Below are 17800 nucleotides of genomic sequence, written 5' to 3'. Positions count from 1 at the left end.
TCTGAAAATGAGGGTTCAATCTTAGTATTAAGTTCACTGCCACATAGCATGCAGGCTTGGCAAAAAGTATTTGCAATATTGGGTTTTAACTGTTAGTCAGCATTTCATGTCAGGGTCTGCATCTTTCTCCTTGTCTACCATGTTCCCAGCACACTTTCAGATCTTATGAAAATAATTTCACCATTTCCCCAAGTTACCTAGTACCCCACTCTGAGCTCGTTTCCAAAGAAGAACGTGACATTAAAAATAACGTGCTACCTAAGTCTTTACTTTTTTAACCCCAAACTATTTAAAAACTATTTTAAATGCACAAACAGAAAACACAAGCTAAGAGCAGAGAGGAGAAGGACTGAAGCAGGGTCTTACCCAGTGATCTTTCCTTCGTTTGGTTTGCCGACCGCACCACGGGAAGACTTGCCCGCGTGCGGCTGCCCCTCGAAAAGGGGGTTGGAGAATCGCCCTCGGACATGGCCTCTAAGGAATCGGCAGACGCTTCAGAGAGGTGTTCTGTCTGGTCACCCAAATTGGGCTGCGGGCTCTGGGACGGCTTTGGGCTTCTTGTCTACAAAACAGAGTATTTCATTATTGGTCTACTGAAACTGGAATATGGGGGGAAAAAAACAAAGAGAAGAAGGAAGAAGTCCTAACTTCTTCAAATACTGGTATGCTGAAGGTTACTTCTGTGTAGGTTATTTAGGAAAACAGTGTCCTTGGGTATTCTGCTACGGTTTTTATGGTTGTACATCCACATTGCAAATTTTGTTGCTAACAAGGCCCTGAGGATAAGACGTGCTGAGGAGATGTATGGTAATGCCATTCCTTGCTGCTCAAACAACCACTATACAATAGGCATGTCCACACACACACTCTCTCTTACGTTGACAAGTCCACTAAGAAAAATCCTCTGAAAAGAAATACTGTGGTGTAGTTGTAAGCGATCAGTCTCAGTATATTCTGCTGTGCTGTCTATGAAAGGTACAAGTCATGCAGCAAAGCCAAAATAGCCACCCAACCTTTCTAGCTGAAATCACAAACAATTATTTTACTTTTTGTTGCATCAGCATAAATCAGAAATGTCTTCATTAACTGACCAAATTAACCATGATTTTTACTGGGCAATCATACTAGTAAATTGCTAAACACAATATCTGGAAAAAGCTGACTCTCTCAGGAGGGGAGAGAAACAGTTTCATTTATGCACTTCTACTGACTCTTCATTGTAAAATCTGCCTCATAAAAACACACTCAAAAGGAGATACAACGTCCTGAACATTTTTTTGCTAACTGTAAGTGACACTGTAAGTGCTTTCTACAAAGAGGGGTTGCTTTAAGAAGTATACTCAATACTGTTTAGTGAAACTCCCTCAACCACATGTTACTATTACTTTGGAAGAATAATTTTCCAGTCTCTCAAGCAAACTCTATATCATAACAAACTGGAACAGACACTGTACAAGCAGAAATTCAAAGCAAAACAAGCTTACTCTGTCCCAAAACCAGTATGTAAATATGAACTTTATAAAGGCCTATAATCAGCACCAGGCACAAGATGTCATAAAACATACACGCTTTCCTCTTCCCTATCATTTAAGGTCAGATGCTAGTACTTTAAAAATCCCCTGTATTAAAATCAACTTCAACTCTAGGTTTGAACATGCTGTCAAGATCCAGAAAAGATTTTGCTTCTTTCTGAAAAGCCAAGATGACTTATCTTGCTGACATCTCGTTCCTTCAGTGGTTTTTCAAGTGAAATGAGGTGAGCTCATTTCAGCAATAGCATGCATCACATAATATTTCCTATGTGACCTTGAATGTATGAAGAACTTTACATTTTATTAGATTTTAATTGCTGGCTATAGAGGCCTGTTGTTGCCAAGTTGTGCAGTAGCTCACAAACTACAATAAATTAGAAATACCTCACAAGAAAGCTAAATCCTCCAGAACTTTTCACTTTTGAAATGCTAATATTAAAATATTAGGTATTACCCAATGTCCCACAGTGAAATTGTTCAAAAGCATCAAATTTTTGCAGGACTTAAAGCTAACAACATTTGTTCTCAGCACACTAAAGTACGCTTTGAAGTGCCTCTGATATGGTCAGCACTAATCTGCGGGTTGTAAATACAGGGACTTGTGCCTGAAAGTGTACAGAGGTGACAAGCAACCTGCAAACACAGAGAAAGAATTCGATTAGTCAGTACTTCTTCATTCAACTTTCCAAAATGGCTTGGGAACCATCACTGCTGAAGTATTTTATTTACACAGGCATATTACAGAAGTACTACCAAGCCAAGTCATTATAGCTTTGTAGTTCCTTGTACTGGTTAATAACTTATCTGTATGTATCCATTAATAGGGAGCTAGAAGGCACATAATTCTCACTTTCTAGAAAACCGTATTTAAAAATAAAACAAGATGCAAAAAAAGGCAACAAAATCAAGGTCTTTAACTTCAGAGTTTGTTGGGAAGGGGATTGCTTTTGTTTCTTTCAGAAAAAAAATATACTGATAATATGAATCAAGCTTATTTTGCTTTGCTTTTGCTTATTTTTGTTTCTCTTTCATTTGAATCCCCAGATGTCATTTGAGACATGCAGTTGCATGTATATAGTTTATCAACACATAGGAACAGGTGCATATTTAAGCAGTAAGGTGACACTTCATTACCAAAAGCAATAGACATAGCTTTAGCTGTGCAGTTGCCCAGCATGTCCTGTCAATGCGCAGATGGAGCCAACCTCAGCAATATTGTGTTTCTTTAGTTGTCCCTGGGGCAATTCTTTAGGATCTAACATACAGCATCTCAGATCCCCCTGGATGATAATGCCATCATTACTGTGATTAAACGTATTGAGTCTGGCTGAGATGGAGTTAATTTTCCCCATAGCAGACCTCATAGTGCTGTGCTTTGTATTGGTAGCTAGAAAGGCGTTGATAACATACCAGGGTTTTGGCTACTGCTGAGCAGTGCTCGCACAGCATCAAGGCTGTCTCTCCAACATTCCCCCCCTCACCCAGTAGGCTGGGGGTGGGCAAGATCTTGGGAGGGGACACAGCCAGGACAGCTGACCCAAACTGACCAAAGGGATATTCCATACCATATGACATCTGCTCAGAAATAAAAGCTAAGAGAAAGGAGGAGGAGATAGGGCATTTGCTTCCGGAGCAACCGCTATGTGCACTGAAGCCCTGCTTCCCAGGAAGTGGCTGGACATCGCCTGCTGATGGGAAGTAAACAATAAATCTTTTGTTTTCCTTTGCTTTCGCGTGCGGCCTTTGCTTTTGCTTTATTAAACTGCCTTCATCTTGACCCCTGAGGTTTTTTTCCATCTTATTTTCTCCCCCCACTGTCCTGCTGAGGAGGGGAGCGATAGAGCAGCTTGGTGGGCACCTGGCGTCCAGCCAAGGCCAACTCACCACACTGAAAAAGACCCCTTTTGACAGCCCTCATTCCTCACCCCAAATACCACAGCCCCAAGAGGCATACCAGAGCCTTCCGAAGCCAGGCAGAGGCACATCACAGATTCTGCTCAGACACGAAGCCCAGTCCTCCTCTTAATATACACCAGTGCAAATCCACAGTAGTTCCACTCCAGTAAGCGGAGTAATACGAACATAAAACCAATGCAAGCTATTAATGAGACCCACCATATATACACATAGTGTTTATGAAAGGCTTCAAGCTATTTGTTATGCTCAACTCGTATAAACATTGCATTTCAGGAGTAATTCTGAATTTTAAACAGATTATAAAAAAATCCTCAAACACAGCAACAACAGTAGCTATTCAAATAACTGAGAGATATGGGCGCATATCTGATAGGAATGCATTTTTATTATTGGCAATGAGCATTAGGCTTAATGCTACTTAATAATCAAGCGGATTTCTAGGCAGCACTTCTTAGGTAAACCAGCCCATGAAGTGAGGAGAGGACAAGCAACATTTATGGAGCCATAACCTACAAGGACTTCTGAAGAGAGCTGAAGAAAGCAGGGCAGAAACCTTCAGCATTATCCAACCCTTGTAATAATTATTCAGTGTGTTGATTCCAACATCAAGTAAGATAAATAAGACAGACAGCAAAGAATAAGTCGTATTTTTTCCACAGAATGTTCACTAACCTATTTTAAAAATATTCAAAAGCTTAAAATAGTATTTCAGGAAGTATCCCTTTAAGTACTTTTCAGGAACTAACACGCAGTATAAGCATTTACAAAATAAATATTCACTATATAGCCCATGTTTCAGGACCCATGAGAACCCAACTAGAGTCGCAGTATAGACTGCTGCTATGAGAGTCAGGATGGTGCTGTAGCTGCATGTTCCATAAATCCAGCGAAAGCAATGAACGGGACATCACTGTGCTTAGGTGGCTGCCTTTTTAATATATCTGCTAGCAAAGGCCAAAAAACACAATACCTAAGAGAGAAGAAAACTCAAGACATGCCCACTAAGGAGTAGCACTATCCAAAATTAAAACATTTGTAAACAGATGCTCGACACAGGCACACAAAACCAAGGAAACACCAGCACTTTCCAAGCCACGCCTCTGGGATAAATGCCAGAAAAGGTTCAGAACTAGGCAGCGGGTCTCGCTTTTTTCCCCTGTGCCAGTACTAGTTAGGTTACAATTTCCTTAGTCAGCCATGGTCTTCCCTCCCCCAGCTATATGTTAGGAGACATCCCCCTGCATGTTTCTTGGTGCAATAGGCTTGATTTTTCAGCCGAGTAGAACTGAACCTCCTTGAGGACTTCTCTGACAAAAGATCTTGCCTATGCTAGTTCTGGGTAAGAAGCTCAGCAGAAAGGAAAGGCCAAAATAAGGATGAACAATTCTGGTGAAAACTTACATATAATTACATAGTATATCCTAAATAAAATAGTAATCTCAAAGCACTATTTTATTTACAAGGACAGAGATCCTTGTAACTTTTTCAGGGTATATATTTAAGTATAACACATAGAGGTAGCCATTACAGAAGATCCAGTATCTTCCAACTACTCTTGGGATTTGATCAAGAATTAAAACTGTGGTTAATCATGCCTCATGACCGATGTCTGTCTGTTACAGCTTGGCCAAAGTATGTACTTTTAATACATCTGCTTTAGTTCTTCCACTGACTCAGGAAAAAAAAAAATGCAAAAAAGTGCAAGGCTCTTTGAATGCAATAAAATTTCAAATAATTAGGAGTGAAATCAGAAGGTACCTGAATAAGGAAAAGTGAAATACTGCAGAGACGCCAATGTAATGAGCAGTCACGGGGCACCAGAGATGTTCTTCAAGTTCTGTGCATGCTTCTGCCTCTGGTCCTCTGCTCACGTTTGCCCCCACTAATCCTCTCACTCTTTTGTTCTACCCGGTTTTATGGCTCTGCTCTTCGTAACATCCTTCTGTGCTTATTTCCAGTTATTTTCCATACTAATCTATATAACTGAAACCTTTTTTCCTTCTCTTCCTTTTCAAAAATCTCTCCTGCAAATTTGCTTCACACATTTCATAGACAAAAAAGAACTAACAAAAAAATCCCATGACCTGAAGAAGAATTTAATTTCATCTTTTGATCAATTCACACTTTTTATTTCCTGTCTCCACGAACTTCCTTAGCCTTTATCTTGACAGAAACTTATCTCTTCAGGAGAAGAATCTTATCATACACATCTTTCAAGTTGCTAGCACTCCTGGCAGTGTACAAATGGTAAACAAAGACATCAAAAAATAACACAGCACTAGTAAAATAACTCTTTCCAATCATGTGCTCTAAAGAACACACTTAGCATAGGCAAAAAATACCCCAACATTTAAGAGTCTTCTTGACATTTAAAATAAAGAAGAAAAATTAAAAGAAAAATGGAAACCTGCTTTTCTTGACCTTCAAGTAGTCTATTTGTCCTGTGACTTGTGCCGAAGATGGCTACAGGATATGTGACAGACTGCGAATATGCATATAAACAGGCTGTGTTTAATGTATGATGAGTTTATTAATTCTGAAATATTGTCACAGCACATGAGCTCTTATTACTGCAACAGTAATATTTCTTCCTCACATTTGTGTCAGATCCAAATTATGGTTGTCTGAAGGAAGGATCTGCTTTTTCGAAAGATACAGAGTCTTTGGGGTCCCATATTATCACAACAACAGAGTTTTACTTGTCTGGACATGCTATTAGCAACATATTGCTGTTGGAGAGAAAGTGAATACTACCCACATGTTCTTATTTTTAAGCATTTATTGTAACAATGTTTTCCATAGCACTTTCTCAGTAAAGTTAAATGCTTATACATCTCTATACAAACTGAAGTTCATATTACACCTATGCAATGGATGCATTTGGATACTCTCTCACTGGGGGAACTGGGGGCGGGGAGATGATTCAGCAGCTGAATGCAACATAAAACCATCTTTCATGACAAGCTCACTTTTCTCTGTGTGTTATTTCACCATTATGAGACGCAAAAATCTATGGCATCTTCCTTTCAGACACCATCAGTTGGAAATGGTACCATGCTAGGAGCAGGCGCACGCTAGCATCCATGCTCTCAAGAGCTGAAGACAGCAGGAGGGCAACTGCCCACTCAACACCGTGCAGACTCTGTAGGAGTTACTTATACTATTACCCGATGCCTGCTCATGGGCTAGCAGATGTCTCTGGCTTTTATTTCTGTATTTCGAACACAAACGTTTCACTGTTTTCTGTTGAATCAATGACAACGAGTTACAAAGGCAGTCCTTGCTCACAAGCACTCTCAGTTTGGTGGCAATATTAATTTCTATGGTAAGAATGGCCAGAAGTATTTCCTCCTTGATAAGGAGAGACACAGTGCCTGAGCCATAGTTGCCCACCATCCCTAGCACTGAACCAAGGTACCCCACTTGCCTGTAGCCTCCCTGACTTTGAGGCATGTTCTGCGTTGGATGCTGCCCGAGCTCCCCCTTGGCTGCAGGACTACCGGCCTCCTCCTGCCACCGGCAGTCCTGAGGAAAGCCTGAGCTCACCATACTCACCACAGGAGTAACGCAAGCAGAGCACAAACCGCAGAGCCCTCCCCGGGGCCGCCTGCAGCGTGGTAATTAAGCAAAGCAATGAATTCAGTGTATGTGAACCTGAGGTAGAGCCCCGGGTGCAGATCTTTTCACGCTCTGAGGAAGGGAGGAAACAGACCCAGAAGAATTTTCCCAAGTAAGGTAAAAGAAAGCGTTCCCCTTCCCTCCCAGCGTGAACGAGAAGGAGGGGAAGATAACTCAGCCAATGCCACCAGCTGCCACAGGAAGGTGCTGCATTAAAACGTGGTAATGCTCAGTCACAGCCACACATTACCAGAGCCCATCGCTATGGCAGGGTCAGGACGCCACGCCGAGTGGTTATTTCACTCATTTCTATGAATTTATCTGAAGGCAAAACTCCTCTCTGCTTATGACAGGATCTTTACCACCACTCTTTGTATTCGCTGATGCTGACCCCAGTTTCTTTCACCTAGTGGAAAAAAACACGTCTAATGATGTGTCAGAATTTATCTGCCATATTTTTAGGTTGGAATGATATTCAAATCATCCTAAAAATCTGCACATTTTCCCAGGAGCCTTGCTAGCTCCTGTTGGTGGCCAGCTGCATGCTCCCTGCTGTGGCAAGCCGCCAAAACCCATTTCTTTTAATCCTGAGTGCTATGAATCACTGAGCAGGACATCCACAGGCTGCCAACGCCGGCTCGCCCTTCGCAGGACCATGGCTCCCTCTTCAGCAGGGTGATCCCCAGAGTTAGCAGAAAAAGTTTTTCATGAAACTCTGTTATAAATGACTGACATGAAGCAACGTTTTCAAACTTTGGCTTCTAACTGTAAGCGCCTAGATAAATTGAAGCCTGTTTTCCAGGAAAGCTGTGTGTTTACAGTAAAGATATTCATTAGAAGCAATAAAAGCTGTAGGTGCTCAGCACTTATGCTGCCAGACCTCTTATTCAGATGTTTAATTGGAGGAACTCGCATTTGAAAATGTTGCCCTAAGGAACTCAGCAGCCCGTCTCAGAGCAGCTTAATTGGTCCAGACAAGTCCAGACTGAAATATGCAACATGCTGTGGCATCTCTTTGGAATACATAAAATATCAGAAAAAACCCAAGCCATCCACGTTAAAGTGTAAAAATATTTCTCAGTATGTTTCTGTCCAAATCCAAGGTTTTCTCTTTCTACAAATGCCAGCCTGAGATTTTAGGGTAGAAATTGAAATAAAACAATAGACAAAACTAATAGTCACCCATTGGTAATAAGCAAAACTCACACTGAATGAAAGAAATCTTTCATCTTAAAATAAAATCATATAACTCTCTGCTTTATTCTAATGCTTTGTGACATGAAGTATTTACTTATACGTGATAGCCAAATTTAAAAAGTGACTTATCACCTCACTATTTTTCCGTGCAAATGCTTCTATGGCTCCATCAATTTTGCTCACAGCAAAATTTGTTCTTTCACAGTCTCTGTCATATTCTTGCATCATAGCTTCAGTTTATTATTACTTTGTTTAAATAAGTTATCCATAAATTCCAGCCTGGACATCAACATTTGTCTTAATTAAAATCTTATGGCAGTTTCAGTTGGAAGCTATTTCTCTTTTCCCTCCCAAAAACCCTACTGTGAAGTATTCACGAGCCAGCATGACCCCTTGTTCCATCCGGGAGATGGCTGCGTTTCATCAGCAGCGGGTGAGGTAACTCCTACCTACACAATCCCCCAAACCGTCTTGAGAACTCTGAAGATTAAAAGGGATGATTTAAACAAAAACTGTCATTATGCTGATTAAAGGGGAAAGATCTTTATATGCTTAAAACCACATGCAAAAACGAGGCGGGGGGGGCGGAGGAGAATATATACCAGATGCCTAAATGTACCTAGGGGATAGTGTGTTCTGATTCACGAAAATGATTATCGACCCATCCCTGTTCTCCCACACATGTGCCTAAGGAAAATAGGAGGAGGGTCTGTTTTTGTGGTGTCTGTTTCCCAAAGCAAAGGAACACGAAGCAGCGGTCCTGGAAAAACCTGTTTTTCTGTGTTTCTACAAGCTAAGGAGGAGTTCTTAATTAACATGCTATTTTAAAAATAACCGAAAAAAGAGCCATCAACAGGAAGACTGGTGAGTGGGAGCGAGGTCTTCGGGGCAGGGTGCGAGCTGCCCTCTGTGTGGGCCGGCCCTGGCAGCCGGTGGGCGCTGCCAGCCCCCAGCAAGAACAAACGCCCGGGAAAAGCAAGCGGGAGGCAGAGCTGCCTCCAGCAGCAGCACACCCATGCCGGTGACTTATTTTTAGCCTCTATCGTGGAGGTAAACATGTGATGAAGCGCTTATCAGAGCTTGTTGCTCTGGCACCTGGGGAGAGTTAGGGGGCTGCTGCAAGAGAGATGCTGTGGGAGAGAGGAGCTTCTCCTGCTCCTCTCTTCCAACTTGTCACTGTGCCCTTTCACTTCTTTTTCCCTCCCTCGAGGCCATCTCCTTGGCAAAGGAGGGAGAAGCCTTAGTGCTCTCCACACCTCTGCCTCTCCCACCCTTCCCTGTGGTCAGCATGTTTATTGGCCTACTTAAATCCTGTAAGTGGAAACAAAACGAGTTGGGAAGCGACAAATCAGGTGCAAATAAGCCACTGCGCACTCTGCATGCTCCAAGGCCTCATTCCTGGCTTGCAGCACGTGTTATCTTGGTGGTTTTGTGATTGCGCTTTTGACTGCAGTAGAAACCACGCAGAGGCACCTTTAACGTACGTATCTAAAAGGCATGTGCACATGCACTGCCTGGGTGCGAAAAAAAGTAACTGTTGTAGACATCCATTCTATATGCCGTTACAAGCCATATAGAAATGGAAGATGAGCTCCATAGGAAGAAAGGTGAGATACAGGTGGCTTCACAGGTGCACAGTGTACATATAAGATCATTTTGCAGGTTGTAGAACTAAGCTTTTTTGCATGTCAAATACAAAAATATTTACTCCTGTGCCCACAGAGCTGTCCTTAACTTTTCAGCAAGACTTTTACCCCTTAAGCCAGTTCCAAGTATGTATAAATACATAAATAAAGTTAGAATTGGGACAGCTGGTAGGGATCACTTATTTATCTAGGACCTCCCACTGAATTTTGGTGGATTTCAAAGCACCTAAGACAAGAGCGTGGACTTCATGTCTATCATGCCATTAAAGGAAAAGTCAGAAAAAATTGTCAAAGGATGCACATGCATCACACTCCCATATGCAATTAATCTATATGAACAACACTTCACTGCTGTGAAATACAGAGGGAAAAAGCATGCAGATCCATATTTATTTGAGAACGCTAGTTGTGAAGCAAGACACACACAATTAAAGGGTAACAAACTCAATCCACAGCAGAGTGCAGAAAAAAGAAAGTACAGTACTAACTCTCTGAGAGGATTCAATTTTCATCAAGTACCTTTGAATGTCAAGTTCTGAATGAAGGGAGACCAACATGCACTGCAAAACCTGTGGATCAAAGAGAGAAAAGAAGGGGAGGGGGAGAGATAATTGTTAACAGGAAAAGAAAAAGGAGAACAATAGAAATTAAAAGAGAATAACCTGTACATACTGAAAGTATACTGAGTAAAGGAAGAGCAGAGTAGAGTAGAGCAGAGTAGAGGCACTGAAAAATAATGAAGGAAAGGCACACGTGCCAGGGAACAATATGCTCTATCAATACTTAACATGCGAAATTCTCAGGACCCTTGCTGGACTCAATTCAGATGCGCTACGTGTGGTGGTGTCTCAAAGAAATGAAGAATGTTCTCTAATATAAGAGTTAATGGCAGAGAGTTGAGCCACACAGACTCAAATATATCTAGCAATCATATCTAACAAGAAATGGCAAAATATGCATCCTTCCTAGGAAATGATACAACTCTTGGCTCGAGTTAGCAGCAGTCACTACACTTCTGTGTTGGTTTCACACTTACGACAGAGACATGGAATCCTTCAAGCAGAACTTAGAAATACTGTATTACTCTTGATTAACCACAACTTTAAAAAGAATAAAAGATAAATCACGGTATGATTAAAAAGTATTCTCCAATCACATCTCTGTCTACTATTCTACATCTGATCTTAAAGCACACAGAATGTGAAAATGTGTTAAAAGGGGTTTAAGGGCCAAAAAAACGCAAACATTTTTTCCCTCCAACACATGAATGAGATGCAAATTGGAGGGGAAATTGCTGTTTGAGTCCTTTGCTACTGCTGTTTGAGTCCTTACAGGTGGAGGTCCTATATTTTCCTTAATCTTCATTTGCCTGTGGGGTGGAGGTGGGGGTAAGAGAGATTTAGTATAGTGCTCTAAACCACCTTCTCTGAGCAATCGATTCCTCCTTCAGCCAGAGTCAGGCTTCCACAACAACTCCTGCTGCCCTGTTCAGAGCATGCAGCTATTCATACCAGGCAAAGAAATGCAACTGCTTTGATAACAAGGACGTCATTGTTAAAGAATCTTATTTAGCAAGTAATTATAATGCCAACACCATAATTAAGAGAGTAATTCAAAGAATCTTTTGAATTTTACAAACCCAGAGGATATGAGCATATGAGAGCTGTGTGAGCTTATCTCTGAGCTTATATGAGCATATAAGTATGCTGTGATTTTTCATGTTTTTGTTGATAGGCTACTTTGGAAGGGCAGTACCATTTTATTTAAAGAGAACAATAGATCATTTTTTCTCCCTATGATAAATGCATCATTTAGAATTGTTCAAGTAAAATGCGATTTTTACAAATAAGCTATTTATGCAAACACAGTACAAATTAAATGTAGCCTTCCGGCAACAACTGGATAAATTCCAATTCCAAACCACAAAGACAAAACAGTCTGTTGCTAATGTCTCAGTAATACTAAAACTGTATTAGGGTTTTTCATGTTTTTATAATGTCACCACCCCACACATGCAAACCTGAGAAGTTCTGTTTGCCCTTTAATTAAACTATTCTCCTGATCAAAAAAAAAAATGTTATGGATTCTCTAAGGACTAAATCCCATCTCAATGCCAAATACGTGAGACTTCCAAAGGAAAAATTCATGCTGCATGTTTGCTTGACATTGAGGCATCATCACACATCAAGACCATGCTTTGGAAGGGACATTACTCTGCACAATGGCAGCATTAAAAGAGTGCAACAGTCGCCCTCCCTAAAGCCATTGCACAGGATCAACTTGAGCTACTTAGTTTCCTCAAACCCTGTCACCTCATGGGGAATTACAACCGTGTCGCTTTTCTCTGGACTTTCCTACTCCCAAAGGAAGTGAAACATCAATTCTGACCTAAGGGTGGGTAAGGAAATGAGGATGCTTGATGAAACCAGCCACACTTCCCACCCTCAATCCAGGGAAAATAGTGTCTGTATCCTTACCTCTCCCCCTCCTCTTATCATAACATGGTATTTATTTTAATTTTAAAGCAAGTAGATAGATGAGGATTTGCAGTTGAAATATATAAAACTAGTCCACCTAGATCCAGAAGTCTCTCCCTCCTCTTACGGAAGTTGATCTGAAATCATACGGATGTGATGCAGGATTAAGAGTTACGTTCTCTGAATAAGCACAGTCTTGCAGGAAAAAATGAACCACACACAAATACAGAACCACAACAGCAGTGCAGCACCAGGCTTCACCGATTCCTGCATAAGGTAGCACAAGGAGGCAAACGAGGCCTCCACAGCGTTATATAGCAAACTTCGGATCACCTAAGGAATATCTAGACATGCCAATATGGGAGAAATATAATAAAGACCATTACTGCAGCCCACGTAAAGACCTTATTATGAATGAAATTTGAAGACATTTGGGTCTGAATCCAAACCTGAAGCATGGCTTCCTTTGGAAGTTTCCAAAATATTTCTTAACTTTCTATATTCCTTCCAAACTCAACACCACACTGATGCCTTCATCAGCACTCCGATGACCTCAAGGGTATTTAAACAGGGAAAACAATAATGATCTATTTCTTCCTTTCCTCCTAGATTGTAGGGGAATATTATTTTTTTTCCATCTGTGGGCATGCATGTGGATATATATAGTCCACAATGATGGGAAATGAATTCAAGGAGAGCTTTGCAATTTCCAAATGCAGCAAGGGCTGCAATCTTGCCGACCCCAGGGACAGGTTCCTGGGACAAGGCCCCATCTCCTGCTTCCCTCGCTGACTCCGTCATTGTTCCAGAGAGGTGAGGCATCAGAGCAAATACCCAGCACGAGGGGAGAAACAGGATGTTGGAGCAAATCCCACAGAAGATTAAAAAACCCTGGACTTGACTTACTAAGAAATAAAGAGCTCTGGAGTGCAGAACACTCAACTAACGTGCTCTGAGCAACCTCTGCTGGCCAGCAGACAGGATCCCATGTCTCCTCCTAAATGGAGTTGTACAGAGCCTGTGATTTCATTCCCGTATATGAGAGTACAGATCCTTAGCTGGCTTGAATGAACATTACTTGACCAGCTTGAACAGCATGAGGACAACCTATAACAGGTGGGCCTGTCCCAATGAGCTGGAAGAATGACAAGGATTTCCACTGTCTGTTACCAAATACCCTCAGAGCAGAGAGGCTCCCATTGGAACTAGTAGTAAGTCTTCATGAGTTGTGAAAGCAAATAGCCAGAATACAAGAGGTACCAACTCTTGTCCATGTTGGATTGGCATGCAAAGAAACAGATTAATACAGGCAGGAGACATATAAAGGTAATATGGAGAAAATCAACAAAAAAGCATAAGCAATTTGCTCTGGAAAAGTGTGGAAAATGTTAGAGGCCAAGGAGGAGAGTGGAAACCAGGGCTGGGACACGGCACGCAGCTAACGGAACGGTTGCAGAGCCTCGCTAACGGCAAGTATGAGCGGGATGGGGTGTTACATGGAGAAACACTAATTTCAGGAGTCAGTCTTTATTGTAATGAGAAAAGGACCAGAGACAAAGGAAACAGCTGCCAAACATGTTACTTTTGAACTTTAAACCTAAAAGGAGCAAGTGGTGGCCCTCGAAAAAGGTGTAGAAATCTAAGAGTCATAGGAGGAAAGTAAAGTTGCCAGGAATGTGCTGAATGTCTTCAAACAAAGTCATAAGAAAAGTCTGGTGAATACCACTTGTAAGGTAGTACCCAAAGGATTAGTATGCAGTAATTTAGGGAGGACAAGGATTAATATCTTGAGGCTGACTGACTGTATTAGTCATTATCCCAGGGCCTTCAAAACAAGGGTGAATGAACTGTAAGTCTGCCTTGTGGGATCTGCTTGCTAAGCAGATCAAAGGAAAGTATTCACCATTTTAAGCAGGATCAGGCCTGTTGAACACTGAAATTCTAAGTCTCCAAAGGAAAACGCAGATGCTTGAGACATTTGTGTTGATGATTTAGTAGGAGACATCTGTCCCCCTGAATCAGTCTGAAATAATGTCACAGAAGGGTGTTAGGAGTGCAATGTGCTCCCACCACGGGAATGCAGCACTGCTGTTCTTGCTGGCAGTGATGATACAAGCCAAAGTGCCTTTCCACTGAGGTACTGGCAGTGCTGCGAAAGTGGAGAAATTGAGGAGCACGTTAAGCTTTCCCCTTTTTTTCAGTCTGTGTAATATGCCCTTAATTTATGCTTCTGATAGATTTCAAAAGGGAAGTCCTTACAAAGGCAGAATACATTAAACAAGTTACATTTATCATGGGTCATCCAGGAAGATGACACAGCTGCTGAGACAAGAAGTGGCTAAAATCAGAGAAATGCACAGGTATGGTATGAAGCAAAGTCAGGTTAGCCAGGATATTACAATGCCAATTAGCGTTCCCTACATTTACAGTCTCTGGGTAAGATCCTGCAGAGACATGCAATCAGCCAACGCTGGAGGGAAACGATAATGAAAACACAAAGGGCTAGAGATGAGTAGGTAGATGATGATATACAACTAAACGAGATGCTGACTCATAAGTCCTCTTAAACAGCTTGAAACTGAAGGAAGGAAATGAGGATCAACTGCTTTTTTCCTGTGCACAATGGTTTTGCAGGGAGGATGCGAGACAGTGATGTTTCTCAACAATGCTGGGATGGGAAAAAGTCAGGATGGTAACTCAGTTGGGTTCAGGCCAAAGAGGTTCTTCCAACAGAAACTTTAAGCGCACAAGTATCTGCCAAAGAAGGGAAAGGGTGAAGCTTTTATCACATGAAAATACAGGCAATGTGCAGGATCAACTGCAAGCCATCTGCAAGACAGCATTTAAGCAACTGTAGAGAAAAACTGAGATGGCCAATGACAAATGGTTCAAAAGGAAGCACGGAAACAAAAAGACCAGTGAAATGTAAACCAGGAATGCAGTCAGCGAGATGAGAACAAAGGAAGAGGTCTGCACAAAACATTAAGACTTCTTATGTTTCAGGATTTACATTTTGCAGCACACGCTACATCTACAGCATCCCTCAAACTGTATATGTTCTTTGGCTCCAACTCATTGAACATTACAGCTGAAAATGACACATGTTAACTTGGCAAACTATCTTTTTTTTTAATTTCCAAACAACAACAAAAAAAAAGTGAAGAAGGGTCTCTCCATTGTTTTTTTTGTCTTTTTCTCAGTTTTTGTCAAAAAAAAAAATCCTAAAAACTTGTGTTTCATTTAATTTTAGTGAGGATTAAATCTAAAATAATCTTTTATATAATTTCATATAATATTTAATAAACATTAAAATCAAACAACTAGAACTAGGCAAATTTTAGAACATCTCAAGGGAATCCAGATCATATTCCAAATTATACTTTTTTAGAGATATAAAATAGTTACACCTTTAAAGTAAAAAACAGTCTTGTATTCAAGAGGTTCAGAAGTTCTCCAGGGTCACATAGCCTTCCCCCTTTTGCTGTCTCTCCACCCTGTGGAGATGCTATGTTGAAACTCCATATTTTTGCACTGTCTCAACACAAATACGATATTGTATCTATACTCCAGTTCACGTGTAATATCAAGGAAAACCATAACTTCTTGTTCACCTTAGATGATTTACAAGTTTAGGGTTTTTTAAGCAAGATCCTGCAGGATATTGTATATTTCAATCTTTGCTCCGTCATGGATTTATGCTTAAAAGTATATAATTAAGCACATCATAAATTAAGAATAATCATATAAGAAGTCCATGAGACTATTTTCATTAACAAAGTTAGGCATGAACTGATCATTTGGTTGTTCTTGGGCCCTAACACCTGTAGTGGTGAGTGCTCATCAGACTCTTCACTTTCCACATTTCACATAAAAGTAACCAAGAAAATAAATAAAATAAATTATCCCTGTATTTATGATTTGTATGTCCCCTGCTACAGTATTTACATATCACTGTGCAATGCAACATGCAAACCCAGACTGGTTGGTGCAGGCTGGAGAAAAAATGATGGTTGGGTCCAGTTTCTCTAAGGTAATCTGAACCTGATTTGAATCTGTGAATCTGAACCTGCATCACTCTTCTGTGATGCAAAATTCTGTATGTGAAAAGCCTACACTGTACAGACATGGAAAACTGAAAACACATTGGCTCAAAGTTGTTTGCCTAATGAGGTGTACAAGTTTACAAGGAGGTACCTCACCGCGCCTCCTACTAATTCTGGTAAGATTTGCAGGGAACAGAGCAATTTCAAATTAGTGGTTCAGTTAGGGGTTTTCAGCCACTGACATGTAGGATCTGAGATATCTGGCAGTTTAAATATGGATTCAGACACTAAACTTTACTAAGTTAAGCGGCAAGAATATTGTCTACCATTTTTCTGTATCTGTCCCACAGTTAGAAATGGAGACAATTAGACAAACACAGTATCTTTGTTTCCAATAGTCTGTCTCTCCTATTATTCATTCCCTTCCTCCTATCGTTATCATCTCTTCTTGGTATCACAATATATTGCTGAAGATAAACAACAAAAAACTATTATGAATCTTTATAAAGGAATAAAGAAACAATGATGACCTAAGAAGGAACAGATTTTCATGAGCTGTCTCCAGTATTTTGAAAAGTAAGTAAGAACAATAGAGAAAATACGATGTTTAAAGAATATAGCTGTTCCTCTCATTTTTCTGTGGTATTTTTCTCACACCTTTATTTAAACAACTAGCTGACCTAGTTATTCATACAATAATCATCACTGAAAAGCACGGTATGGTGTATGCAATGACAACTGATGGTCTACTGAGAACAACATCCTCTGAAATGCACAAAAACGCATGGCCTTGTCATCTTCCATTGCTCAGATTTAATTGTAATGTTTCTTTTGTAAGTTCTTTCTTTTAGATTTAATTTTGGCCTTCACTATTGATTAAACGTACCTTATTTTCTAGGCTGTGATCAGCTCATCCAATTAAACCTTATAAAAGCTACTCAAAGTGATCAAAATTTGGATTATGTCCTATGCAAAATGATAAGGTTACAGGAATTGCTCCCCCCCCCAAAGAAAAAAAAAATATGGTAATTACTCAGAAGACAGTATAAACAAAAATATGGCTTTACACACATTTTGTTCCACCTTTCTGCTATGTTCCTCCGTAAGACAAAACAACATTAATGGACAGGTTTTCTAACAACTTAAACCCCACAACTCCAAATGATGGGAACTGCAGGTCTCTGCCAAGAACCACCATTTTAATTACTGCCCTAGACAACTTTAGGAAAGAGCTCGTGCAGTATAGTACCTGCCTACATCAGGATGCTAGGGGACTGCACCCAGTAGCCCGCTTTTGTGCTCAGCTCTTGTGGAAAGCCATAAACGACTTCATTTATGTGCTTCAGTGGGCCTAATTTCTTTTAAGAAAA

The 17800-nt window shown here is 40.6% G+C and overlaps 1 protein-coding gene across 2 annotated transcripts in view; it reads right to left on the bottom strand.

Annotated features, from left to right (window-relative positions):
* KIAA1217 (KIAA1217 ortholog) overlaps window positions 1-17800 on the bottom strand; it is a 184940-nt gene that overhangs the window by 98786 nt on the left and 68354 nt on the right. For both annotated transcript variants that reach the window (XM_050891504.1, XM_050891505.1), the window contains exon 3: window positions 367-562. In XM_050891504.1, the coding sequence (XP_050747461.1) occupies window positions 367-562 (196 nt within the window). The remainder of the gene's footprint in view (window positions 1-366; window positions 563-17800) is intronic.

The sequence above is a fragment of the Gymnogyps californianus genome, chromosome 2, assembly GCF_018139145.2.
Source record: "Gymnogyps californianus isolate 813 chromosome 2, ASM1813914v2, whole genome shotgun sequence".
Lineage (NCBI taxonomy): Eukaryota > Metazoa > Chordata > Aves > Accipitriformes > Cathartidae > Gymnogyps > Gymnogyps californianus.
Note: the sequence above shows the minus strand (reverse complement) of the source record. Positions and strands in the feature narration are given on the sequence as shown.